Source organism: Natrix helvetica, assembly GCF_964273705.1.
Source record: "Natrix helvetica genome assembly, chromosome: 2".
NCBI classification, from domain to species: domain Eukaryota; kingdom Metazoa; phylum Chordata; class Lepidosauria; order Squamata; family Natricidae; genus Natrix; species Natrix helvetica.
In genome coordinates, this window is record NC_138552.1 from 11,435,682 (window position 1) to 11,462,999 (window position 27,318).

Consider the following 27,318-nt stretch of genomic DNA (forward strand, 5'->3'; position numbering starts at 1 on the left):
TGAGTTTTGCCCCATGTCACGACCTTGCTTGCCACTGTTGTTAAGTGGATCACTGCCATTGTTCAGGTCGTCAAGCGAATCTGACTTCCCCGTTGACTTTGCTTTGTCAGAAGGTCACAAAAGGGGGATCACGTGACCCCGGGACACCGCAACCGTCATAAGTATGAGTCAGTTGCCAAGCATCCGAATTTTGATCATGGCGATTTGATCATGTGATTGTGCCTGATGTTACGACCTCTTTACAATGGTCACTAAGTGAACGTGGCGGTCATTAAAAGCATGGTAAGAGGGGGGGGCGGACATCAGGACTTCGAAAACGGGTCAGAAGTAGCTCCAGGGAGTCCGTCATAACTTTGAACGGTTGCTAAGCAACCTTTTGTGAGTCGGGAACTACCTGCATCCAGGAACGCTGGTTTGGAGAACGCTGATGATTTTAACATTAAATTGAAAGAAACATCATTAAGCTGCACTATCTCCTGCAAACTCTGATAATGAAAGTCAAGGGACATAAGTAAAGTGTGTGTGTGTGTGAGAGAGAGGGAGAGAGAGAGAGACTGCCTGTGTCAGAGGTGGTATTCTACCGATTGGGACCGGATCGCCCGAACCTGTAGCAGAAATCGCCAGTGGCTCCGCCCACCTATGCCCGGATCTATGGCATCCCATTTAGGCCCCTTTTTTCCGCCAAAAGTGCATGCATGGAAGGATTTGCGAATGCCCTGAGATGGCATGTGCGAGTGAAGCATGGGTGCGTGCGCTCACATTTGCAAGCCAGTAGGGAAAGTAAGTGTACACCATCCTTGGTCTGTGTGTGTGTGTGTGAGAGAGAGAGAGACACACACACACAGGAGTGGGTTCTGGCAGGCACTACTGCCTGTTTGCTCATTTGCACGCTTGATGCCCGCTGCGTGCACATGCACACTGCAATTAAAATTGTTCTGCGCATGCACAGAACTGAAAAACAAGATGGCGCTGCTGACGGCGGCACCCAGGGGGCGTGGCAGGCCTGGGTCACTGCCAGTTCCAGTGATTTAGGCCACCAAACCACTACTGGTTCAGCCAAACCAGTAGTAACTCACCACTGGTGAGAGAAAGAGAGGGAGGGGGGGGCCTTCAAGTCATTTTTGTCTCCTGGCAAATCCCCTGCAGTTTTCTTGACAAGATTTCAGAAGTGGTTTACTATTGCCTCCTTCCTAGGGCTAAGTGAGAGGGACTGGCTGAAAATCATCAACTGGCTTTACGCCTGAGGCAGAACTGGAACGCACCGCCTCCCTGATTTCTATCCCAATACAGGTAGTCCTCGACGTACGACCGCAATTGAGCCCAACATTTAAGTTGCTAAGCAAGACATTAGTTAAGTGTGTTTTGCCCCAATTTTGCAACCGTTCTTGCCACAGTTGCTAAGAGAATCACTGCAGTTGATAAGTTAGCAAGCCAGTTGTTAAGTGAATCTGGTTTCCCCATTGACTTCGCTCATCAGAAGGTTGCAAAAGGGGATCAGCGACGGTCATAACTATGAACCAGTTGCCAAGCATCTGAATTTTGATCATGTAGCCATGGAGATGCTGCAAAGGTCGTAACTGTGAAAAATGGTCATAAGTCACATTTCTCAGTGCTGTTGTAACTGTTGTAAGTGGAGAACTATCCATACCTTTAACCACGAAACCAAACTGGCTCTCCAGATTAACTGGAATTAACTAGTATCCTATGATTAGCACTAAGTATCGTATTGTTCTGACCTTGGTTTTACCAAATCACGAAACAGACTCCTTGTCCCGAAAAACCCCCACCTTTTTATTTAGCTAATGTGAATTCCTCTCATTCACATCCAGCAAAGTCCCGGCAAACAGTCTTTCAAGGGTGAATTGCAACAACAGACCTTATCAGTCCTTGGATAGTTGCCAGGCCGATAACTTCCAGGCGCAACACTGTACAATGAAATACTTGGCAAGGAGTCTCTGTGAGGCACAAACTCAGATAAGCAAATCTTCACACTAATAAACGAACTAATTGTCTCTTGCAAACACCACTCCCCTTTTGCTCCTATGTATTCCCTATGGGAAGGGCTATTCAGTGTCCACTTGTGCCTTTACTCCCGAGTCGACCCCTGTTCCTTAATTGTTCCTGACAGCTCTGCACAGGCTCCAGCTGTTCTTCTGCCCCACTTACCTACGACTCCGAAGGTAGCTGATAACTGTTGGATGGCCCTGGCCTCATCTCTGCCTCTGATGCAAAGTCCTCATCAGAGCCTTCCCCAGACTCCAGGACTGACTTATGTTACTCCCCAACCTCCTCATTGTCTGAGTCCTCCGCCAGCTCTGCTGGCCGCTAGCAGGCCACAACACATATGATTTATGATGAATGTATTCTTTTTAATATATATATATATATATATATATATATATATATATATATATATATATATATATATATATATATATATATATATATATATATATATATATATATATATATATACACATACATACATACATACATACATACATACATACTTACTTACATACATACATACATACATACATACATATATATATATATATATGTTTATTGTTTTTACATGTAAAGCAGTGCAGCCCCGCTAAGTCGTAGTGATCATACAATCACATTATGTACAGATAATCTCATCCAGTAACTATTAGCCTACTTAATACATTATCTATCCTTCTATCCAATCACATTATTTACAGTTTGTTCCAGTCTTGTCACCTTGTCTTATACCAATAATAAAATCTGTTCCAAACTTCATAATATTCCAATTCCCCTTTATTTTTTAATTCGAGGGTGAGCCTATTGCTTCCGCACAGGCCCACGTTTTCCTAAATATATCTAACTCTGAGGGTGTAGTTTCTTTTTTCCAATACTGCGCATAAGTTATACGTGCCACGGTTAGTACATGTATAATTAGATAAAGCACATCTTTCTTATACCCCTCTGGTATTATGCCTAGATGAATGTATTCTTATGATGGCTATGATCATGATTTATCACTTATAACTTTTATGTACACTGAGAGCTTATGCACCGAAGACAAATTCCTTGTAGTCCAATCACACTTGGCCAATAAAAAGAGTTCTATTCTATTCTAACTATAGAAAAAAACCACACCAATGGATGCAGGGACCAGCTTTAGACTCCTTGCATTTCACCTTTACTCGTAAATAATGCAAAGTCTATGTAAGTTAGGAGGCAGTTTTTTTTTAATGCGCCTAGGTCACAGATGATCTCGCAGAAACTTAGGGGATTTTGGCTTAGCGAAAGCTACTCCATTCTTAGAACCCAGCCTTGCAAAGTGATCAGTCACGATCTCATTAGCAGCCACATATGGATTTTCCCTTAATCTCCCTGGTAAGCAGTTCTGCAGATCCGACCTGTCCTTTAAATGGCTTATCTACATGATGTAATGTTTGGCATCCCTGCCAGAAGTGGCAGCTTCCCAGCCAAGAATGAAACCGTGTCGTGTTTCGGATGATGAACTGCTGAACTTTGAATTCCCTGGAAATTCTGCTCAATTATGCTTGCAATGGATCAGGCTTCTCCAGACACCCTTTTAAACAGCGGTGGCTGAGTGAGTGAGTGAGTGGAGAGGGAAATACCCAGAATGCACTTATTAAGCAAAACTTGGCTAGGCTTCTGAAAACAGTGATTAAAGCTGCCTTCTCCCACCTGGGACTGTGGGTGGGGAATATTTGGAGTTTCAGTACAGGTAAAGGTTCCCCTTGCACAGATGTGCTAGTCGTTCCCGACTCTAGAGGGAGGTGCTCATCTCCGTTTCAAAGCCAGTGCTGTCCGAAGATGTCTCCATGGTCATGTGGTCGGCATGACTAAACGCCAAAGGCGCACGGAACGCTGTTACCTTCTCGCCAAAGGTGGTCCCTATTTTTCTACTTGCATTTTTAAGTGCTTTTGAACTGCTCATTGGAGTCAGGCCCTTCTTCTCATAGAGTTTTAGAATACTTTTCGGTGAAGTGGATTGTTCAAAATCCATGTGATGTTGAAGTCTCTATCTCAGAACCGTTCCTGTCTGAAATGAATGAATTGCTTGAAAATAACCATCAAGTCTCATAGAAGATCTTAGATGGAGATTCCTAGTTGCCACTGCAGAAACAAACTCTTGGCATGCTTTGTTACCCAATGGAAAGCAAGAGTATTTGCATTTACATTTTTGTCATGTGTGTATGCACTTCTAAACATATTTATCCACAATGGTGGCCGGTGGGCAGGAAGGCTCATCTGTGTGAAATTTGGCTCTCCGAGAACATCCCCTACTGGACAGTCGAAAGAGGAGTGTCAATGAGCAACAACAGGACTTGGTTGTAGACTACTGGAAGAGGTGGATGAAAGTCCTGTTCTGCCACTTCTTTTTCACTGTGACTAATCAGCTAAGTAACTTTGGGACTAGATCACTAACAGCTCTTTAGTCTTATGGATTTGAGTTCATTTCAGCATGTCAATCAATCCATTCAGAGACTCCATCTGTGTGGGTCCAAGTAGATATAGTGCTTGCCTTCTGTTTATAGAGCAGTGACTCTCAGCCACTTGAAGATGCTGGATGGTGAGGTCTGGGGGTTGAAGTTCAAGGGACCAGTGGTTGAGAAAGGCTGTCGTAGAGGTTTGCAGAATGGTCAATACGTGAAGGTCATATTACCTGTGATTAACTTCCATATGCATCTTCTTCAAGGTTGTGTATGTGTGTGTGTGTAAGTGTGAGTGAGACAGGGGGGAGGGACAGGGAGGGAGATAAGAGAGGGAGAGAATGAGAGAGAGGGAGGGAGGGGGAATGAGAGAGAGAGAATGAGAGAGGGGGGAGGAGGGAATGAGAGAATGAGAGAGAGAGAGAATGAGAGAGGTGGGAGGAGGGAATGAGAGAATGAGAGAGAGAGAGAGAATGAGAGAGGGGGGAGGGGGGAATGAGAGAATGAGAAATAGAGAATGAGCAAGGGGGGAATGAGAGAGAGTGAGAGAGCGGGAATGAGAGAATGAGAGGGGGGAATGAGAGAGGGAGGGGGAAATTAGAGGAAATGAGAGAGGGTGGGTGGGAGGGGGAATGAGAAAAAGAATGAGAAAGAGGGGATGAGAGAGAGAGAGAGAAAATGAGAGAGGGGGAAAGAGAGAGGAGGTTTTCTCTTTAATTGATGTCAATGTTTGATATGCAAGTCAAAATTATGACCTGTGTTTTTAAAAATATATTATAGTAGGTGTAGAGAGTGGAGATAGGAAAGTGGAATTAAGATGCCTCCACAGAGAGAGATGGGCTGAAATATACAGAAAGCAAGGAAGGAAGGAAGGAAGGAAGGAAGGAAGGAAGGAAGGAAGGAAGGAAGGAAGGCCACTTTCAGGGTGCCTCACAACCGTTGTCTAATGTTTTTGCCCTCTCCAAACACCTTTATGGTTTTTGATTTAAAGAGCAAATTTAAACTACTTTGGAGGTAGTTTTCAGCACATCTTTCCTTACCCCATCAAGAAGCTAAATAGGCTAAAATGCTCCCCCCCACCACCATTTAAAAAGGCATAGAGGTTTTGATCTCTTAGGATTGTCCTCTGAATGTGCTTTATTGACAAACTTTAAGGTGAAATGTGAGATGCTGTCTGGTTCTCTCACAGGGTGGAACACCTGGTTGTGTGTTAGTGTGATGGCTGCTATGCCATATAAACACTGGAGATTGTGCCCATATGTCTATTACCGCAGTCCTGCTGGCTGTTGCTATATTGCGTGTATGTATCTGTTATCTCCCTGTTGGCCTCTGTTCATTTGGCACAGGGATTGTTGCTAAATATAACCTGTAATCAGCCAGCATTGCAAAAATATGAGGTCATTATCAGAGGCTGATTCTTGGTTACCCTTTTCACTCGAATGCTGGAGACCAGCAGTCACCAACTGGTGATCGGTGAGAAAATTTGGGTGGCCTGCACAAAAATTATCTGCATTTTTTATATTGCACTAAATCCGGGGTCCTCAAACTACGGCCCCTGGGACGGATACGTGCAGTGAACGCTTGTGTTGCTGCAGAGAGTCTCCATCTTCGGGGTCTTTTTGTGTGGGTCAGAGGGGGGGGCAGAAATTCCGATTTGTGGTCTGCTTCACACTTCTGGTGTTGGGCTTTGGGTAAAGGCTGGAGAGAAGTGCCACTGGTGGCGAAGAGCCGGACGGCCACCTCATCATGGCCTGGAACTGGCTGACCATCTCAGCCCGCTGAGCCTCCAGGCGCAGGCACCTGGCCTTGAACTCCCACAGGTCTTCCCTCTGCTTGGAAAGCCTATGCTCGTAGTCCTCAGTGAGGTGCTTCTGCTGAGCCTCCTCCTTGGCCAGATCCAATTTGAACTGAGCTGTTTTGCCAACTCTTTCTCCTGGTGGCTGCTTAGCTCTAGCAACTGCTTCCTGTTGGGGCCCTAAGGAGCCCAGACGGGCAGGTGAGGAGTGGCGAGTAGAGGCTGGCAAGGCACCCCTCGACCTGAGTGACATCAAGTTGGCCACGCCCAGCCTGTCACCTGACCACCTTGCCACGCCCACCCAGCCGATCATTAGGCAGATCATATTAGTGGTCCGCGGGATTTAAAATTATGAATTTAGTGGTCCCTGAGGTCCAGAAGGTTGGTGACCCCTGCTGTAGAACATACCCACTGGATCACTTTGGTGGCACTGCTTTTGAAAGACACCTCAAGAGCAAAACCATTTGATGCATCTTCCATTATTTGGGGCATGCAATTGTTGGTAGCTTCAGTGCAGCATCTTCCCAGCTGCCTATCAGCTTCCCCTTCTTCCTGAAAGCTGTTATGAAAGTAGATTGGGCTAGGACAGGGGTGTCCAAACTTGAGAACTTTAAGACTTGTGGACTTCAACTCCCAGAATTCCCCAGCCAGCCCTGCTGGCTGGGGAATTCTGGGAGTTGAAGTCCACAAGTCTTAAAGTTCCCAATTTTGGACACCCCTGGGCTAGGAGAATGGCAATGTACGTTTTCTATTAGCTTGCTGCTCATCGCGAACAGAATCTGCTGAGATAGTTATGAGCTTCCTTTTATAATCTGAGCCAGGGACAATTTCTCGTCTTTTCCCTTCAACCCTCGTAATTTCAAAGTTTGGATCATTCCTCTTGGGAGCTGGGAAGGAGGACATCAGAGGAGCCGCACAGAAGCAAGCAAAATCTACTTTGTTTGTCATGGTTGCAGATTCTTCTTAAAAGCCTCCTTAGAAGCCTCCAAGCAGATTAAAATGCAAGCAGGGACCATCTGTCTAATGTCCTCCAGCCTCTGGATTGGTAGATTTTCTTCCATTAGTTCTTGTAGTCCCTAATTGTTGTTGTTGTTAGGTGCAAAGTCGTATCTGTCAGAGTTCATTGCAGAAAAATCAAATCCAGAAGGCACACACAGATAACTGATTCACCGGATTCATTAACTTCTTTATATACATAAGAATAGATGAATCAATGTACAATACCAACAGGTGATTCTTCCAAGTAAACACGAGGCAGGAGAGTTACAGGCAAGCACAAGCAATTAGTTTCATTTCAACAGACAAACCCAGAGAGACTGCTTGTTTACTTCTCAGAGCAGCAGACTGCTTAAGTTTCTGTTTCAACTCTCTGCACAGACTCAGATCTGTTTAAGCTCCTATTGGCTGACTTAGTTGCTATGCCTATTCACTGGCTGACCCTGTTCTTATATCTCTCCCAGTCATGAATATTTTAACAGTGTCTGACCCATCGCGACCTCATGGACAGCGTTCTTCCAGGCCTTCCTGTTCTCTATCATCCTCTGGAGTCCATTTAAGCTCACACTTGCTGCTTCGGTGACTCCATCCAGCAACCTCATTCTCTTTTGTCCCCCTCTTCTTTGCCCTCAATCTTTCCCAGCATTAGGCTCTTCTCAGTGAGTCCTTCCTTCTCATTAGGTGGCCAAAGTATTTGAGTTTCATCTTCAGGATTTGTCCTTCTAAAGAGCAGTCAGGGTTGATCTCCTCTAGGACTGACCGGTTTGATCGCCTTGCAGTCCAAAGGACTTGCAGGAGTCTTCTCCAGCACCAGAGTTCAAAGGCCTCCATTCTTTGGTGCTCAGACTTCCTTATGCTCCAACCTTCACAGCCATACATTGCAACTGGGAAAACCATAGCCTTGACTATATACACTTGTGTTGTCTCTGCTTTTTAGTATGTTGTCTAGATTTGCCTAGCTTTCCTCCCCAGAAGCAAGCGTCTTTTAATTTCTTGGCTGCAGTCCCCATCTGCGATGATCTTGAAGCCCAGGAAAATAAAACCTGTCACTACCCCCATTTCTTCTCCATCTATTTGCCAGGAATTCAGAGGGCCAGATACCATGACCTTAGTTTTCTTAATGTTCAACATTAAGCCAACTTTTGCACTCTCCTTCTTTACCCACATCAAGAGGCTCTCTAATACTTCTTCCTAAGTGTAGCCAACTGCTTTTTTAAAGATATCCAAGGTGATATACATCCTAGGAACCTGTAACCAGAAACATTGCATTTCAACTACTGCTTAGTTGTCATAGGGACGTGGTGGCTCCTCATCCAAGGACACATAGAGCAGAGAGGAGACCGTCACAACGATGGTCAGCTAGACAACTCATGAGGAGGCAAGCTCACCTCTCGTGAAGGGCTGCATCGTGTTGCCTTCTTAATCCCGCTCTGAGAACTTGAACGTTGCTGGAGCAACGGGCCCACTTCTGTGCCTTATCTGTTTGTGCCCTGTATCCTGACCCTTTGGACTCCTGGACTGCTTTCCTGAACTTTGTGTGTTGGACTCTGTTGTGCAGTGACTCTTGCTGTGCCGAGCTCGGAATCTGGACCTGTGCAACGGGGGTGCTTTCCAAGGACCTGTTTGAGAGTTTGAATAAACACCTGTAGACTCTTGCTGTGTGTGCGTGTGTGTGCATGCGTGCGTGTGTGTCAGAGGTGGGTTGCTGCCGATTCAGCCGGATCGGCTGAACCGGTAGTGGTGGTGGCGGGAGGCTCTGCCCACCTGCCTGGATACTTCTGTGCATGCACAGAAGCGTCAAGCACGCACACGAGAGCATGAGCCAACCAACACCACTGGGATTTGAATCCCACCTCTGGTGTGTGTGTCGCTGCGTGTGTAAAGTAGGGCAGTGCCGTAGTAGATTCTGTGTATTTTTCTTGTTTTCTAAACATTCCTTTCAATTATAGGACAAAGCCGTAGTACCAAGCCCTGCACCTCCTAAATTCAGTTCCAACAAATAAACAAGCTTGTTGTCCTTAGAGGCATGATGGTACAATGAAAAACAGGATGTACACACACAGACACCCCCCCCCCCCTTTGGCCAACTTATCACTCCATGAATACAAGAACATGATGTACCAGTTAACCGAGAGTCTCTCCTGTTTTGAAAGGAATGCTAAAATAAGCTCTCCTTCATTAAATTAAGCGGGGAGTGGGATTAAATGTGGACTGGCATTCTAGCCCAGTATTAAATCGGTGATCTTGTGGGGCAGAAGAACTTTTGGTGGAGAACAACTGCTGTTGCCATGAGAAGCAGCAGCATTAGAGAAAGATAGGAAGGGCAACAGAGATCTAAAAAAGAAAGAAAGAAAGAAGAGACACTTTTTTCTACTTGTGACAGCCAATTGAATTTCTTGCACACGCTTTTAATTATGTAAAGGGGTCACTTCCATGCTTGTGATCTAAAATAGGCCTAAAAGGGGCCAGCTCTGCAAAGCACAGGCAATCCTTGACTTACAACCAAGATTTCTGCTGTTAAGACATCTGTTAAGTGAGCTTTGCCCCATTTTACAACCTTCCTTGTCTCCGTTGCTAAGTGAATCACTGCAGTTGATAAGTTAGTAACCTGGTTGTTAAATGAATCTGGCTCCCCCATTGATTTTGCTTGTCAGATGATCACAAAAGATGACCACATGAACTTGGGAGCTGGTTCCTTAACTTTTTTTCTCTCCTTCTTACTTATTCAACAGTGTGATCAACAGAGAGGGGCATATTTTCATATCCATTGATATTTCGTGAACTTTCAAAGGAGTTGGAAGATTTACAACATGATGCTCTACCATCACACCTTTTATCACAGGGATAAGACCTGAGTTTCTGAAAAGTGTTTGCCCATCTCATTTGTGTTTTCCTTAGGCAAGGTGAACTTCAGGAAGACGGCATTTAAATAAAAAATAATTATTATTATAAAATATATTAATTGTATGGGTTTTTTTCTCCCTTTACAGGAAGAAAGATGATCACGAGTCAGGATGAGAGAGAGAGACATAATGAAAAGTGAACGAGGAATCCATCATCAAGAACAAAATTCAGAAAAACGGGGAAAAGCCTAGGATAGACATCTGTGGTCTTGCGTTCAATTGACAGAGGAGGGCCAAATATATCTTCTTGTGAGGATGGGACTGGAAATTAATCTTGTATTAAGGAATGAATATCAACCTTCATTCTGGTCTCGCTCAAGAAAACTGCAGACGGAGCCCATGAAAAAAAGACGTTTCAGGTATAAACGTTGATTTCCAAAGTATGCAGCCAAAAGTCAATATCTGCCAAAGCCAGTGGGATATTAAACTTATTCCAGAATATAAAGTTCATTATGTTGCATTTCCAGGAATTGAAAGATGAGGAGAATCATTTAAAACTAGGTGTTTTTTTTCACCCAATCCCTCATCTAAATGGATGCTTTTAAGTTAGCAAGTTTACTTTGGAAAAACACTTGCAGATCTTCTTCTTCCTAGTGCCATGATGGCAAACCGTTGGCACGCAGAGCTGTCTCTGCTAGCACATGCGCCGTCACCCCAGGTTAGATCTTTGTGGCATTTCTTTCATGAGCTTCTGTTTCCCTGCAAACAGAAGCTCACGAAAGAAAAAGATTTTACCTCTTGCCGCGCTGACCAGCTGGCCTTCGGGCCTCTGCATGTATTTGTCTGCATGCGCGCGCACATGTCAGTGTATGTGTACGGCTGCACATCTCTGCATGCATGCGCATGTCTGCACATGCACGCATGTCCGTGCACCTTTCAGTTTGAGCATGCACGCATGCAGTTTGGGCATTTGGTGTCTAAAAGGCTCCCCATCACTGTCGTAGTATCTTCCCGCAAGTGCAGGGTCCGCTTTTCATATTATTGAACGCCACGTTGCACGATCGGCTGCGTCTCCAGGGTGCAGGCATGCAGTTTACATATCTTTGTTGATGGTATCTTGCCATCTCTGTTTTGGGCGCCCTGGAGGTTGCTGGCCATTGACGTCTAGTTGGTAGACAGTCTTGGCAATGGTGGAAGGTGCTGCTCCTAGGATACGTGCATACCAGCAGAGCCGGCTGTTCTGACCCAGCTCCCCAAACACAACAAACCCTCTGAAGTTAACTCAAAGATTCCTTTATTAGGAGCGCCAGCAGCCCCGGCAAAAAGTTTCTCTCTCTCACCGCAGGCTAATAAGTCCGTCCAGCAGGGAGATGAATAGTTGTCTTTCACATGTATTCATCTCTGCCCCTGGCCTTTTATCCCCAGAGATAGGGTAGGGCTTCGCTAGCAGCGGTGGCTCTTCTGTCCCAAGGACCGGCCCGTAGATTTCCACTGCTCTCCTCTCCTCTGCCTTCTGTGCATCCACAGAATGGACTCAGTTGTTCCTCTTTTTCCTCATCAGCCACCTCCAGACCTGGGGGCTGTTAACTCTTTATCTGAGGGCTGATGGATGGCCCAGGCTCCACCACTGTCTCTTATCTCTGATAGCTCCATTCCCTCTTCCCCCTCGGAGCTCTCAAGTTGACTTGATGCTGACCCTGCCTCTTTCTCCTCTGATTCGGCTGATGGAGGGGCCGGTGGCTGACAGGTCACAACACCAGCCTTCTCTCATCTTCTCTGTAATTGGTGCCAAAAAGTTTGGAAAAACACTTGGGAGATGCAATCTAAAAATGGATACTTTTGAAATGAATGTCTTCTCTTTTGATTTGGTGGCTTCTCCTTTGATCTGATGGGCCCCCAACATGACAAATTGGAAATTGTAATGGTTAAGAATGAAGATTTGTTTTAATTCATACCACCTGGGTAATGGGAGACTGTTTCACTTACTGGGATTTTATTACAGGGCGAAGCAGGAGTAGACCCTGCACCATGGCAGAGAAGTGTGATTACATTGCAAGCGTCTACGGTTATGATCTGGGTTGCCGATTCGTCAACTTCAGGCCGTTGGGCTTCGGCGTGAACGGGCTGGTTCTGTCTGCCGTCGACAGCAAGAGCTGCTGCAAAGTCGCCGTGAAAAAGATCGCCATCAACGATGCGCAGAGCTTGAAGCATGCTTTCCGGGAGATCAAGATCATCCGCCGACTGGATCACGACAACATTGTGAAGGTCTACGACGTCTTGGGGCCCAAAGGGGCGGACCTCCAAGGAGACCTGTTCAAATTCAACATGGTGTACATCATCCAGGAATACATGGAGACTGACTTGGCCCGTCTGCTGGAGCAAGGGGCACTTTCAGAAGAACACGCCAAACTTTTCATGTACCAGCTGCTCAGGGGTCTGAAATACATCCATTCAGCCAACGTCTTACACAGGGATTTAAAACCAGCCAACATATTCATCAATACGAATGACCTGGTGTTAAAGATTGGTGACTTTGGATTGGCCCGAGTTGTGGACCAACATTATTCACACAAGGTATGGCCTTGCATTTGTTATCCTAACTTCATCCAATTGATGTTCGTTTGCACTCTGCAGGCCTCCCAAACCCTCTGCACACCTCAATTTTTTTTGCAAAAAAAGGGGGGAGGCATTCAGAGTTTTGGGAGGCTTGTAGAGTGCTCCTGGGGCTGGGGGGGGAGCAAAAATGAGCAAAAGTGGCCTTTTTTTGCTCTTTTTTGTCCTCCCCAGCTCCCAGGAGCACTCTGGAAGCCTCCTAAACTCTCTGCACATCCATTTTTGCAAAGGGGACGGGGTTTCGGTAGGCAAAAAATGCTGTATTCAGTGTATAAGATGCACCCAGATTTTCACCCTCTTTTTTGGGGGGGGGAAAGGTGCAACTCAAAAAGTACGGTACTTGGGCTTTGCGAGATTTGTTTCTTCCAGCAACACATTTAGACATTTCTGTGTTTTATAATAGCAATAGCACTTATACTTATATACCGCTTCACAGTGCTTTGCAGCCCTCTCTAAGCAGTTTAAAGAGTCAGCCTATTGCCCCCAACAATCTGGGTCCTCATTTTATCAATCCTGGAAGGATGGAAGGCTAAGCCAATCTTGAGGTGGTCAGATTTGAACTGCTGGCAGTTGGCAGTCAACAGAATTAGCCTGCAATATTACATTCTAACCACTGTGCCACCATGGCGGAATAATAACAGAATAATGATTAACGGAGTTGGAAGGGACCTTGGGGGCCTTGTAGTCCAACTTCCTGCTCAAGCAGGAAACCTTAACATTTCAGATAAATTGTCCAATCTCTTCTTAAAAACTTCCAGTGTTGCAGCACTTACAATTTCTGGAGGCAAGTCATTCCACTGATTAATTGTTCCCACTGTTAGGAAATTTCTCCTTATTCCCAGGTTAGTTCTCTCCTTGATTAGTTTCCATCCATTACTTCTTGTGCAGTCTTCGGGTGCTTTGGAGAATAGCTTGACCCGCTTTTCTTTGTGAACGGCTTAGATATTGCAAAACTGCTGTCATATCACTCCTAGTCCTTCTTTTCATTAAACTAGACCGGGGATCAGCAACCCGTGGCTCTGGAGCCACGTGTGGCTCTTTCATCCCTCTGCTGCGGCTCCCTGTTGCCGTTCGGTTCCACAATTGACAGGGCTTTCGGTTAGGACAGGTAGAGGAAAAAGGATGCACTAGCAGGAGACTCTATGATGGGGGAACCGGTGTTCCGGTCGGCTCCAGAATTGAATGGGGGGCTTCCGGTTAGGACCTTTGTGGCTCTGAGTGCTTAAAGTTGCCGACCCCTAAACTATTTGTGATCACCGATGGAAGTCTTCTCCATTCTCATGCTCTCTTGTCCACACCTTAATGTCTTTACAAAGTAAGATGCTTTCATGTGTATTGGCATAAAGTCCCAATTCAACAGGTAAACTAGTTCTGCTGGCACATCAGTGCTTTCATCCCAAATCCTTGTCCCTCAGCAGAGACACCGCAGGAATTAAACGGTCTCCTTCAAATAATAGTGTTAACTCTACGGAGCATCATGTTAAATGGCACATCATAATTACAACAGATAAAAGAGAGCTTGAAAGCATGCATCTTGCAATTGGGTGTAAACTTGAGAAAGATATGAATGTCTCCCACCTCCTACTGTTAAAATAAATGTGCCAGTTTAAACAAGGCAGACATTTTAGTAAATATTTGGTATTGTAACTATTATCACACCTCATGCTGCTAAAACAAAAAAAAAGGGGCCTCCTTGTACCATTCCGTGCATCTGTCATTTGGCTCATGAAAGATGCTTATTGCCGCTTTCCTAGCAAATGTGCTTCTTACCTTTTGCAGACTCAAAAGAAACAAGAGGCGTTTGCTGCAGGGATTAAACAAAGATGGGGGACCATATTGTGCTAATTAATTGCAGAGGGAGTTGGGTCCTTTCTGATATTTTCTTCTTCTTCTCTTCTGTTAGAAATCTCTTGTTTCTCCAGTAATGCTTAAGTAAATTCCTGCTCTGACATATATATCCTGCCAAGCTATCAGAGCTTTGTAGCTGATGTAGCTATTTGTCTGTTCTAACCTAGGCTTCAATCAAATCACGAAGGAGACTCCTTGTCCCCACAAAACCCCTTTTTATTAAGCTAATGTGAATTCCTCTCATTCACATCCAGCAAAGTCCTGGCAAACAGTCTTTCAAGGATGAATTTACAACCACAGACCTTATCAGCCTTGGAGAGCTGCCAGGCCGATATCTTCCAAACGCAACTGCTGTACAAGAAAATACTTGGCAAGGAGTCTCTGAGAGTCACAAACAAATCTTCACACGAACTAATAGTCTCCTGCAAACTCCACTCCCCTTTTGCTCCTCTTTATTCCCTCTGGGAGGGGCCGTTCACCTGTGCCTTTGCTCCCGAGTTGGCCTTTGTTCCTTAACCATTCCCTTCTCCTGGCAGTTCTGCGCACATTGGGAACAGGCTCCAGCTGTTCTTCTGCCCCACTGATCTCCAACTCCGAAGGCAGCTGATAACTGTTGGATGGCCGTGACCCCATCTCTGCCTCTGATGCAGAGCCCTCATCAGAGGCTTCCCCAGACTCCAGGACTGGCCCATGTTCCTCCCCAAACTCCTCACTGTCTGAGTCTGTCACCAGCTCCGCTGGCCACTGGCAGGCCATAACAATGTCAAGATTTCTTCCCCTGGGCACTCATATCAGAAGATCATAGCTTTATTTACCTTCTGTCTTGATGTCCCAATGGGTGCTTTTCCTAAGAGGCAACTGTGTTTTCACTTTCTGTTTTTTCTTTGAAGATGTTGCGCTGCTTATCCAAGAAGTTTCTTCACCTTCTTGAATGAGAAGCGAAATGTCTTCAAAGAAAAACCAGGAAATCCAGTTGCCTCTTGAAAAAAAAAACACCTTTGGGATATCAAAGATCTACCCAGCATCTGGGGGGTTAAAAATTCCACCCCTCTTGGATGATGTCACTGTATCACTGCCTGGATTTTGGGAACGTGAATACATAGGGGAAATTTTTTTTTTCTACTTTTTCTTGGTGTACAATCCAGTTTTTCTGGGAGTCAATCAGAAGCAAGCAAAGCATGGGGCAGCAACCTTGCTCGTAATTAGAAATATCCCGCTTTTGGATCGGAAAGGGGGGTCTGTATATATTTGCGGGAGGGGGGAGAGACACTCAATCATTAATTATCATATAATTTTAGAAATCTGCATTCAGTGTGCATCAGAAGAGTGGAAGCAAAAAGTTAAAATGGCAACTTTCCGTGTACACTGACCGCTTCTGCACCGGAGACAAATTCCTTGTGTGTCTAATCAAACTTGGTCAAATAAAGCCAAGTCTATTTTATTCTGTTCTCTTCTGTTCTGTTCTGCTTTACTCTGCTCTGCTTCTGTTCTGTACTGTTCTGTTGTCTTCTGCTCTGCTTTGTTCTACTCTTCCTATCCTTGACTTGCTTTGATTCCTATCAATTGATTCATAAATCCGCAGAGTATCGTATGTTATAATTTCATGGTTCACCTTTTCCTTCTACCTAGGGTTGAGAGAGAGAGAGAGAGAGGGACTGACCAGTGGTCGTCCAGCAAATGTTCACCTTCAAACTAAGACTGGAACTCAGGTTTTCCTTCTCCTTAATGAAATTATATCTCATTTTTGGCTAGCAAAGTGGACTCTGCGAAAAAATGTTGCAACCTGTTTTAAAGATGTCAACAATCCCTTATCCTGGACCCTCCATTCCTGGTTTCACTTTCTCTTTTTCTCTTCTGTTCTTTTTCTCACCTTTTTCTCACCTGTTCAACTTAGCTGGCCTGGCCTAACTGTAGTTTTGTGTCCCTCTAGCCTGTATTTTAAATTTTTAGGGGTAGGTTTTTTAGGTTGTTTTAATTTTTAATCATACTGTACAGCCTATTATTTAATCTGATTTTACGGGTATCTAAAAATATTTAATTTTGTATACTGTTTTTATTGTGTGGTCTGTACACCGCCCCGAGTCCCTTCGGGGAGAGGGGGCGGTCTATAAATTTAATAAAATTAAATTAAAAATTAAAAATTAATCTTCTGCTCCCTTTCTCCCCCACCCCACCCTACACCTTCAGTATTTTATAGCCCTTGAATCTCCAACTTTCTATTTCTTTTTGCCTTTTGAAATCTTTTTATACAGGTAGTCCACGACGTACGACCACAACTGAGCCCCAAATTTCTGTTGCTAAGTGAGATACGTGTTAAGGGAGTTTTGCCCCATTTTACGACCTTTCCTGCCGCAGTTGTTAACTGAATCACCACAGTTGTTAAGCTAGTTAACACAATTGTTACGGGAATCTGGCTTCCCCGTTGAGTTTGCTTGTCAGAAGGTCGCCAAAGGTGATCACGTGACCTTGGTCATACGTGTGAACCTGTTGCCAAGGGTTTGAAGGTTGATCACGTGACCACGGGGATGCTGCCACTTTCGTAAGTGCCGAAAGCAGGCATAAGTCGCTTTTTTCAGTTCCTTTGTCACTAAATGAACCGTTGTAAGTCGAGGACTCCCTGTACTTCTTGTCCTGTCCTCTGATGCCTTAGAGCAGGGGTGGTCGAACTCGATTTCATTGAGGGCCGCATCAGGGTTGTGTTTGACCTCGGGGAGCTGGGGTGGGCGTGGCCAGGGTGGGCGTGGCCAGCTCGACTCGTGTCGGGAGCCCGTGGTTGCCTGAGCACTTTGCCAGCAAAAAACAGACTCCCGAGCTCCATTTTCGGCTGCGACAGCTTCCCGCAACCCTCTGCCAGTGAAAACTGTTATGTACTAAGAGCGTCCACCAGCAGGTGGCGCTCGGCTGCTCACCCCTGATTGGTCCAACTGAGCCAAATCCTTGGCGGGACAATTCTCGTTCTCCCATTGGTTACCGGTCTGACAGCTGTCAGTATAAATAGCTGTCAGCCGGTCTGTTGTTGTTCTGTTTTTGCTAGAGTTTAAATAAACAGTTAACCGTTCAGTAGCCTCCTCGTCTCATTACCTCAGAACTTAAAAAAAACGAAGTTTGGGGGGGCACGTTCAGCCCTCGTGAAGTACGTTTTCGCTGGTAGAAGCACTGCGGGCTGGTCCTTTGCTGTTTCCAGGGCGGCCCCATGGGCCGGATGTAAACACTCTGCGGCCCAATCCGGCCCCTGGGCCTTGAATTTGCCACCCTTGCCTTAGAGAACAAGTCAAAGCTTTTAAAAGCATCACACTTCCTATCCCCAATCTGCTGCCATGTCTCCCTTGCAAACATCTTGCAGCCGAGGTAGAAGAATGAGTTCACTTATGAAACGATGCTAAACAGAATAACACATGTTATGCAGGCTTCATTTATTTAAAGAGAGAGCGAGGGATGGAGGGAGGGAGGGAGAGAGAAAGAGAATGAATGAGAATGACAATTTGGAATTTTTAAAATAGCAGCAAAAGAAGAACCTGATCTTTCGGTTTTTCATTATGCGGCTAAAGAAAGTAATGGCTTTAAACAGGGTACCATCTTCTCATCAGGGAATAAAAGATAATGATAGGAAACCGGCTACATGCTCCTGTGAGTAAATTACTACCTTTTTCGGAGCTCATCCATGGGATTAATAACAGGGCCGTGATGGAGATGCCAGCTCGCACCTGCCAGAAGCCGCAGCCAACGGGATGAGAAAGCCCTACCTTCTTTGTCAGGCAGTTGTGAAAATTGTTTTTATTTTTCTCCCCTCCACGCCGTATGTATGGAAAGTGGGGGGCAGGGGAAAGGTCTAAATAGAGGTAAAAAAAAATATTTTTTTTGCCGTGATCGAGAACCAAGGGGACCTTGCAAAGGGCTGGAAAACAGGCGATTTGCTGCATGGAGCTTAACCAGGAGCTACCTTGGAGCAGGGAGAATTCAATTTTTGCCAGATGGCAGGGGAATTTCCAGTTTGAAGCACGGCTGCTTCCTCCCACTACCAGATGCCCCAAGCTAACAGGAGGGTGTTCCAGTTTTACATATTTATATTTTGTCTTCCCTAATTTAAGAAAACACGTCACTGCCAGTGGGAACGCTCCCTTGCGTCTGTCCGCTTCTGACACAGTTTGCTTTGGATTTTTCAGAAACCCCGAAGAAAACGGGAACAAAACGCTAAGCGTTTTGCAAAGACCTTGGCTCCCCTCACTCCCTAGAGGTGGGAGATCAAAGAAGAGAATTGGGGGGCATATTGGAAAGCATCAGATCCAGCCACCTCTTCTCCCAACTCATGTCTTAACTCTGTGGTCAGCTTGCCTTGCTCAGTGGATAGCGTGCTTTTGTCCAGATGCACAAAAGCACAAACTATCTAATCGGTAAAACCCAAAATCAAAGCTTTTATTTTTTTCCCCCACCTCAAGCACAAAGTCCAGAAGTGGTTTCCAAGTAGACACAACAGTACCGATTTTTCTTTTCTTTTATCCATTTAGCCATTTCTGCCGACTCCATCAATTTTTGCAGAACTCTGAACAGTCGCTAAGTGATCAGTCATAAATCAAGGACTGCCGGCACCATCTAAACTCAGATGCCACTGCTCACTTTAAAAAAAAGGTCTTGCTTGACGACATGAATTTTGGGTTCAGTTGTGGTCGTAAGTCACAGACTAACTACGTAATACTGAAAAGTATCATAGTTGCAGCTCCGGGCAGCAGAAACGTGGTCATTGAAAATATTATTTTCAAGTGGATTTTTCTCTTAGTTTCAGCTGTCTGGCTGAAATTGGGAGCCACTAGAAGATGCTTAGAAGATCAGTCTCTGGTGGCATTTAATAATTGAGCCGACAGATCCCCGGTCCATGTGGCATCACTTCACCTTCGGCACAAGAAAAACATTCTGTCAAAACACAGTGAAGCGTTCAGTATGTGGGTAATTGGATGTCTCCGAAAAAACAGCCGAAATGGAATGAATTGTTGTGCTGAGTTCGAAGGAGAAAAATGATAGCCATCTGTCAAATATCTGAAAGGCTATAGTGGAAAACGTGGAGCTGGCTTTTTCTGTGCCACTTCAAGGAACAGACCAATTCTGTAGGGTGTTAAAATATTCATGACTGGGAGAGACATGGGAACAAGGTCAGCCAATGAATAGGCATAGCAACTAAGTCAGCCAATGGGAGCTTAAACAGATCTGAGTCTGTGCAAAGAATTGAAACAGAAACTTAAGCAGTCTGCTGCTCTGAGAAGTAAACAAGCAGTCTGTCTGGGATTGCCTGGTGAAATGAAGCTAACTGCTTGTGTTTGCCTGTAACTCTCCTGCCTTGTGTTTACTCGGAAGAACCACCTGTTGGCATTGTACATTGATTCATCTATTCTTATATATATAACAAAGTTAATGAAATCCAGCTGAATCAGTTATCTGTGTGTGCTTTCTGGATTTGAATTCATGCAACAAACTCTGACATAGGGTGCAAGTAAATGTGAGCCTTCATTTTTCAATCAGCCACCCCCCACCCCCCGGATTAATTAACAAGATCACCTTAATTAAACCACCCAAGGATGGTTGCACAGCCAGTACAGGTAGTCCTTGACTTACAACAGTTTGTTTACTGACCGTTTGAAGTTACAACAGCACTGAAAGAAGAGGCATATGACCATTTGTCATACTTATGACCGTTGCAGCAGCCCCGCAGCCACGTGATTTACATTCGGATGCTTCACATTTATGACGGTTGCAGTGTCCTGCGGTCACATGATTGCCTTTTGAGACCTTCGGTCAAGCAAAGTCAATGGGAGAAACCTGATTCACTTAACACCTGTGTTTAGACTAGACTAGGCTAGGCTGGACTAGAGCTGGAAGGGACCTTAGAGGTCTTCTAGTCCAATTCCCTGCTCAAGCAAGGGACTATACCAGGGGTCAGCAAATTGCGGCTCTGGAGCCACATGTGGCCCTTTCCTCCCACTGCTGTGGCTCCATCACCGGTCGGCACCACAATTTTGAGAGGAGCTTCCGGTGGGGGGGGGGGGGGAGAGAAGCACAGTGCGCCAGGAGAAGACTCTATGGCAAGGGGAGGGTTTTCCAGTTGTCTCCACAATTGATAGGGCTTTCGGTTATGACAGGCAGAGGAATAAGTACGCCGCACTAGGAGGAGACTCTATGGTGGGGGAACTGAACTTCCGTTCAGCTCCAGAATTGAACAGGGGGCTTCCGGTTAGGACCTTTGGGGCTCCCGGTGTTTTCTTTTCTGTGGGAAACGGGTCCAAATGGCTCTTTGGGTGTTTAAGTTTGCCGACCCCTGGACTGTACCATTTCAGACAAATGGTTGTCTGGTCTTTTCTTTTTTTTTTTAAATATAATAAAATTTTATTGGTTTTTCAGCATTTATAGGGAAAAGGGTAAATGGACAGGTATACAAATTTTGGCAGTTGCAAAATGTGAAAGGCGCCCCTCCCTCCATACCCATAGTATACATTTATATATAATGCATTGGTATATAATTGATTACAATCAGCATATTAGTTCTATTACTAAATTCAATCAAATTAAACATTACAGTATAAAATCCAAGTATAATTCCATTATCACTTTCGGTCAGTTTATAATAATATGATTTTCTTGTTTATTTTTGTGATCTGAGTCTTCTTGCTATTGCCCCATCTCCCTCCACTGGCAGAGCTCTGGCCCCTCCCGTGTCCTGCGTGTCCGTTGTAATGTCTGGTGTTTTCTCTAGGAGTGTTTTATTTTTTCCCATAAAGGCCTGCGCCTCTATGGGTGAATTGATTCTGATTCTTGTCTCCTCCCAGAATATCAGCATACCTTCAGGCATCAACCATCTAAACCACACCCCTTTCTGGTATAATTTATTCGCTAATTGCGAATAATTCTTCCTTTTTTCTCTAATCTTCTTAGGGATCTGCTTCAGAATGGTTATCTCCATATCATGATATGTCAATGCTTGCCCCCTTTGTACACCCAGAATTTCATCTCTTGTGCTTTTTCTAAGAAATTTAATGTGAACCTCCCTGGGTACATTGTGTGTTCTAGCATAAGCTGAGTTCACTCTATAAACCAGGTCTATATCCCACCCCATCTGTTGTTTTTCTTTGTGTGTGTAGTCAGCCAGGATGTTTGTCATGATGTCCCTTATGTTTTCCCCATCTTCTTCTATAACATTTTGAAATCTAAGGTAATAGGACATTCTCTCAAATTCTAATTTCATCTGTTGGATGTCAAGATCTTTGTTCCCTTTCTGCACAGCTTCTACCCCCCCCCCCCACACCTCCTCCACCCCCCCCCTTCCACAAGATTCAGTCTTTGTGAGTTCTTATAAATTTGGGCTTGATTTTCTTTAATTTCATCTTTCATTTCCCTTAGCTGTTTCTTGATTTCCTCCTGGCCCTGTAAAATTTGTTGAAGCATTTGTTGAAAGTCCATCTCTGTAGTCTTAGGTTGCATCAGTTCTGTTATTTTTGACTGTGTGGCTGGACTGGATGTTGCAGATGTTGGAGCAGATGTGGCAAAGCCAGGTTTTCCAGGAGGAGGTCTTTTGGATGCCATCCTTTATAACATTAGAAGTTCAGTCCATATATAAGATAAACAGTTAGAAAAGAAGGGTAGCCAGGTGAGTTCCGGGAGCAGAAGAACCAGGCAGAAGAGAGTCTCTCGAATAAGTCTGGCAATAGATGAAAAGTTTCCCCTAGAAAGTTCAAAAAATACCAATCCATAAGAGTTTCCTCTGGGAGACACGGAGACAAAGACCGGAAGCCTGAATTTCAAGGTGGAGTCAGGTTTCACAGTTCATAAAGACAACGGAAGTGTGCCATCTTGCCCTGCCAGTTTTGGGCACAGAGGCATAACAAAGTTTTAAAAAGTTCCAAAAGTCCTCAAATCACAGTAATATGTAAAATTAAATTGAGGAGAAAATCATCTCAACCTGGGTGAGGCTTCATTCGTTGGCTCTCCCCCCTCCTCCTTCCCCGGGGGCTGAGAGCAAAATTGTTCCTCGCCGCTTGTCCAAGGGGGGGGGGGAAACCCCCTCCCTCCAGCCGCGCCTCCAGAATGCTCCGAAAGTTGTTTTAAAGAAAGCTGAGTAATTCTTCGTGCAAGATAGGGAATGAAGAGAGAAGCAACCTCACTGCACTGCAGCTGCTTCCTTCTATTGTTGCATTCTCCAGTCGGCTTTAGCGAGGCGCGAGGCGCAGAAACGCGAAGCGCCCTCCGATCTTGCTCCCCGGTGCCTTGGGCGCGCGAGAGACCTCCCGCCGGCCGCCGCCGCTGCAGGAGCTCTCCGCGATGCCGCCCCTCCGGCAGGACCCCTCTGCGGGGTGTCCTGTGCCCCCCAAGGAGTGGGGAAGCCCACCGGGGAGCCGGAGCGGGCAAGGAGCTGCCCGTTGCCGCCGCCACCGGAACCGGAACTCGTCTGGTCTTTTCTTAAAAACCTCCAGTGATTGAGTGCCCATGATTTCTGAAGGCAAACTGTTCCGCTAATTGTTCTCACTTTGAGGAAGTTTTTCCTTAATTTCAGATTGCTTCTCTCTTTGGTTAGTTTCCAACCATTGTTCCTTGCCCTGCCCTCTGGTGCTTTGGAAAATAATTTGACCCCCTCTTCTTTATGGCATTCCCTCAAATACTGGAATACTGCTATCATGTCGCCCTTAATTCTTCTTTTCCTTCTTTCTTTTATTTCCTCATTGTCTTTTCTTTCTTTCTTTTATATATTTTTTAAAATACAAATAATACAAACATAGTAAATACAAAAAAAGAAGGAAGGAGGAAAAAAAAACAAAAACAAATATTATAGTGTGCATTCTTCTTTTCCGTAGACTGGCCAAACCCAAATTCTGCAGCGATTCTTCATATGTTTTAGTCTCCAGGCCTTTGATAATCTTATTTACTAATTTAACAACTGCAGTGATCCGCTTAACAACTGTTTTGGGCTCCATTGTGGTTGTAAGTTGAGGACTACCTGTATGGCGTTATACTTTTCTCCCTGGACTACAAATTGGAGTAAAGTCTGCAAAATGTTAGCAGATGCAGAAAAAATATTATGTATCTTCAGAGAAGTGCAAATATGCAAAGGCAGATTCAACAAGTGCCAAAGTTAATCAAGGCAGAGAAATAGCAGAACGTGGCTTGTTTGTTTGTGTGTGTGTGTGTGTGTAAGGCAGGCAATCCTCGACTTACAACAGTTCATTTAGTGACCGTTTGAAGTGATAATGGCACTGAAAAAGTTACTTATGACTGTTTTTCACACTTACGACCATTGCAGCATCCCCACGGTTACATGATCAAAATTTAGATCCTTGGCAACTGACTCATATTTATGACAGTTGCAGAGCCTTGGGATCAGTGGTGGGATGCAACCTGTTTAACAACCAGTTTGGTGAGGGCGTGCTTTGCGTGCATGCTCGCCTAACATGCTTTGCATGTGTGCAGCGTTCAAAACTGTCCATTTTAAGCTTAAAAACTCTGTGTCAGTGCCTGTGAGTGAAAAAGTTGACCCGCGGCAATCCACTGTGCCACGTGAATCAGCTGAGCTAAAAAATGGAAATATAGGACAGGAAAGGGCAGAGGTGGGTGGGCTCACCAGAAGTACCGGCTCACTGGAACCAGTGCAAACCGTTAGAATACCACCAGTCCTTGGGGTCATACCTTTTGCAACCTTCTGCCAAAGTCAGCGGGGAAGCCAAAGTCACTTAACAACAGTGTTACCAACTTAACAATTGTAGTGACTTAACGACTGCGACAAGTGAGTTGTAAAATGGGGCACAACTCACTTAACAACTCTCTCACTTATCAACATAAACTTTGGGATTCATTGTGGTTATAAGTCGAGGACTACCTGCAATTATAATTAGACCTTCACTAACAAACCGTCTGAAATGTGGTAATAATAAGAGAAAATGCAGGTTGGCCTTCAAAGTTCCTAACAGTGCTCTGATCACCTCTGAAATTAAATCCAATCAATTTGCTGCTGGTAAGTCTGGGGAAGGCTCGGACGAGTGCTCTGCGTCGGAGGCAGGGAAGGGGCCATGGTCCTCTAGAAGTTATGTGCTGCCTCCAGAATCGGACATCAGTGGGGAAGAGGAACAGGAGCCTGTTCCCAGTGCATGCATGCGCAGAGCTGCCAGAAGGCAAGAGCAGTTATGACAAAAGGGGTGACTCAGGACTAAGGCTTGGAAATGATTGGCCCCTCCCATAAGACATAAAGGAGGAGCAAAGGCACGTGAGCCTTTGCAGGAAGCAACTTCGTTCGTTCTGGACGGTTTAAATTCTGTAGCTCTGTTTTGACTCTGCTCTGTGTGGCCTTGCAAAGCTAATTGGCAATTAGGTGTTTTGCAGCGTTTCAAGGGAGATAAAGGTGGATGCTTATCAGTCTTATCCCGAAAGACTTTGGCAGACTTTTGTCGGACTCTTTACAAACTATTTCTGACTCATTATGGGCTGTGAATGAACATAATTCACAGCCGTTGAAAGAAAAAGAGGGCTTTTGGGACTAAGCATGTGCTTTGTACTGCGTCAGAAAGCCTAGGTCAGAACAGTGGGCTTCAAAAAGTTTTACTACCGGTCCTGTGGACATGGCTTGGTGAGCGTGGCAGGGGAAGGATACTGTCAAATCTCCATTCCCTCCTGATCAGCTGGGACTCAGGAGGCAGTATAGATGGCAGAATAGATGGGGGCGGGGCTAGTCAGAGGTGGTATTTGCTGATTGGCCGAACGACTCAAAAATTTCTGCTGCCGGTTCTCCAGAACTGATCAGGACCTGCTGAATATCACCTCTGATATTGTGCGATCGTTGTATACACTCTGTCAAACCTCCTTTCTTTTCTAAGAAGGCTTATGGCCCCCATTTGGAGCAATGGCCCTGGGATGGATTCCAAATGAAATTGTTTATGACTGATGCCACCATCCCATTCATTTCATTAAAAGAAACTTTCTTTAAAAACGGAAAACCTGGCAGCTGCCACGTGGTTGTGTGTGTGTGTGTGTGTGTGTGTGTGTGTGTTGATCCACAGGCGCAATCCCAGCGTTTCTCCAAAAAGACGACTTTGTTTCGGTTTATGAATGAGTTCCTGGCAAAGAAGAAGGGATCCATTGAAACCCTTTTGACGCTGGACGGTGTCTGGAAACTCATTATCGGCCCATATATGGTGGTGCTTTACCGAATTCTTTTTGTTTTAGGGAACATTAGCAATTAAAACAGGGGAGGGGGAATCACTGCAAAGCTGCCTGTAAAGAGCTTTGGCTTAGCAATCTCGATTACTTGCCAGGCCTAGTGAGGAAAATAAAAGAAAATAAAACAGAAAGTGGCTTTCTCAAAAGCAAGGCGCAGTGATTGGCCATGCCCGGTTATAAAGGAGAGGAAAGGGAGAAAGGGAAAATAGAAGTGGTGCTTTATTCTTTGGCTGTTGTTTTTAATGTGTTGTGGTGCGAATTGCTTTTAATTGTACGGATGATTAAGGATGATTTTTTTTTCTCACCGAGGTTGTACTTGCCCTCTTTTGAACCGCAACAACAAAAGTAATAGACAGAATAGAATAGAATGGAATAGAATAGAATAGAATAACAAAGTTGGAAGGGACCTTGGAGGTCTTCTAGTCCAACCCCCTGCCTAGGCAGGAAACCCTATACCGTTTCAGACAAATGGCTATCCAACATCTTCTTAAAGACTTCCAGTGTTGGGGCATTCACAACTTCTGGAGGCAACTTCTGTTCCACTGATTAATTGTTCTAACTGCCAGGAAGTTTCTCCTCAGTTCTAAGTTGCTTCTCTCCTTGATTAGTTTCCACCCATTGCTTCTTGTTCTACCCTCAGGTGCCTTGGAGAATAGTTTGACTCCCTCTTCTTTGTGACAACCCCTGAGATATTGGAACACTGCTATCATGTCTCCCCTAGCCCTTCTCTTCACTAGACTAGCCATGCCCAGTTTCTGCAACTGTTCTTCATATGTTTTAGCCTCCAGTCCCCTAATCAGTGGTGGGTTTTGAAATTTTTAGAACCTCTTCTGTAGGTGTAGCCTGCTTTGTGGGAGTGGCTTGCTGGCCATGTGACCAGGTGGGAGTGGCTTGCCAGCCATGTGACTGGGTGGGCATGGCCAACTTGTAAAATGTGATGAGACTCACTTAACAACATCCTTGCTTAGCAACTAAAATGTTGGCTCAGAAACTCTGGCATTTGAAGCACCCAAGTCTTAAAGCTGTTAAGTTACAAGACCCTTGCATCCTTAACCCTTTAAAAAAAACCAAGGGGTGTTCAAACTTGACAGCTTTAAGACTTGTGGACTTCAGCTCCCAGAATTCCTCCTCTCGCTCTTCATCTTGATGATGTGTGGACTGGCGGGGGGAGGGAGCTGGAACCGGTTCTAAACGGCACTGTAGATTTGTAGAACCTCTTCTATAGGAGATGTTAGAACTGGCAGGAACTCACCCCTGCCTCTAATCATCTTTGTTGCTCTTCTCTGCACTCTTTCTAGAGTCCCCACATCTTTTTTACATCGTGGCAACCAAAACTGGATGCAATATTCCAAGTGTGGCCTTACCAAGACATTATAAAGTGCTATTAACACTTCACGTGATCTTGGTTCTAGGACACACAAGTTAAAAGCAAGACTTTTTATTCACTTTTAGGAGAGCATGAGGGGCAATCATGAACCTCAGCTTTTGGGTGACTGTGATTTTTGGCAAGGGAAACAAGTTTGGCATTCCCTCTTGGCCCGCACGAGTCAAGTTTGGCTCCTGCTGTCCTGTTTATGGGGCCCCCTGCCAAGCCTTTTTCTCCAATATT

The 27,318-nt window shown here is 45.0% G+C and overlaps 1 protein-coding gene across 2 annotated transcripts in view; it reads left to right on the forward strand.

The window, feature by feature from the left end:
- Positions 1–27,318, forward strand: part of MAPK4 (mitogen-activated protein kinase 4) — a 130,833-nt gene that overhangs the window by 57,302 nt on the left and 46,213 nt on the right. For both annotated transcript variants that reach the window (XM_081942542.1, XM_081942543.1), the window contains exons 2-3: positions 10,212–10,483; positions 12,067–12,638. In XM_081942542.1, coding sequence (XP_081798668.1) covers positions 12,093–12,638 — 546 coding nt within the window. In that variant the 5' untranslated portion in view covers positions 10,212–10,483; positions 12,067–12,092. The remainder of the gene's footprint in view (positions 1–10,211; positions 10,484–12,066; positions 12,639–27,318) is intronic.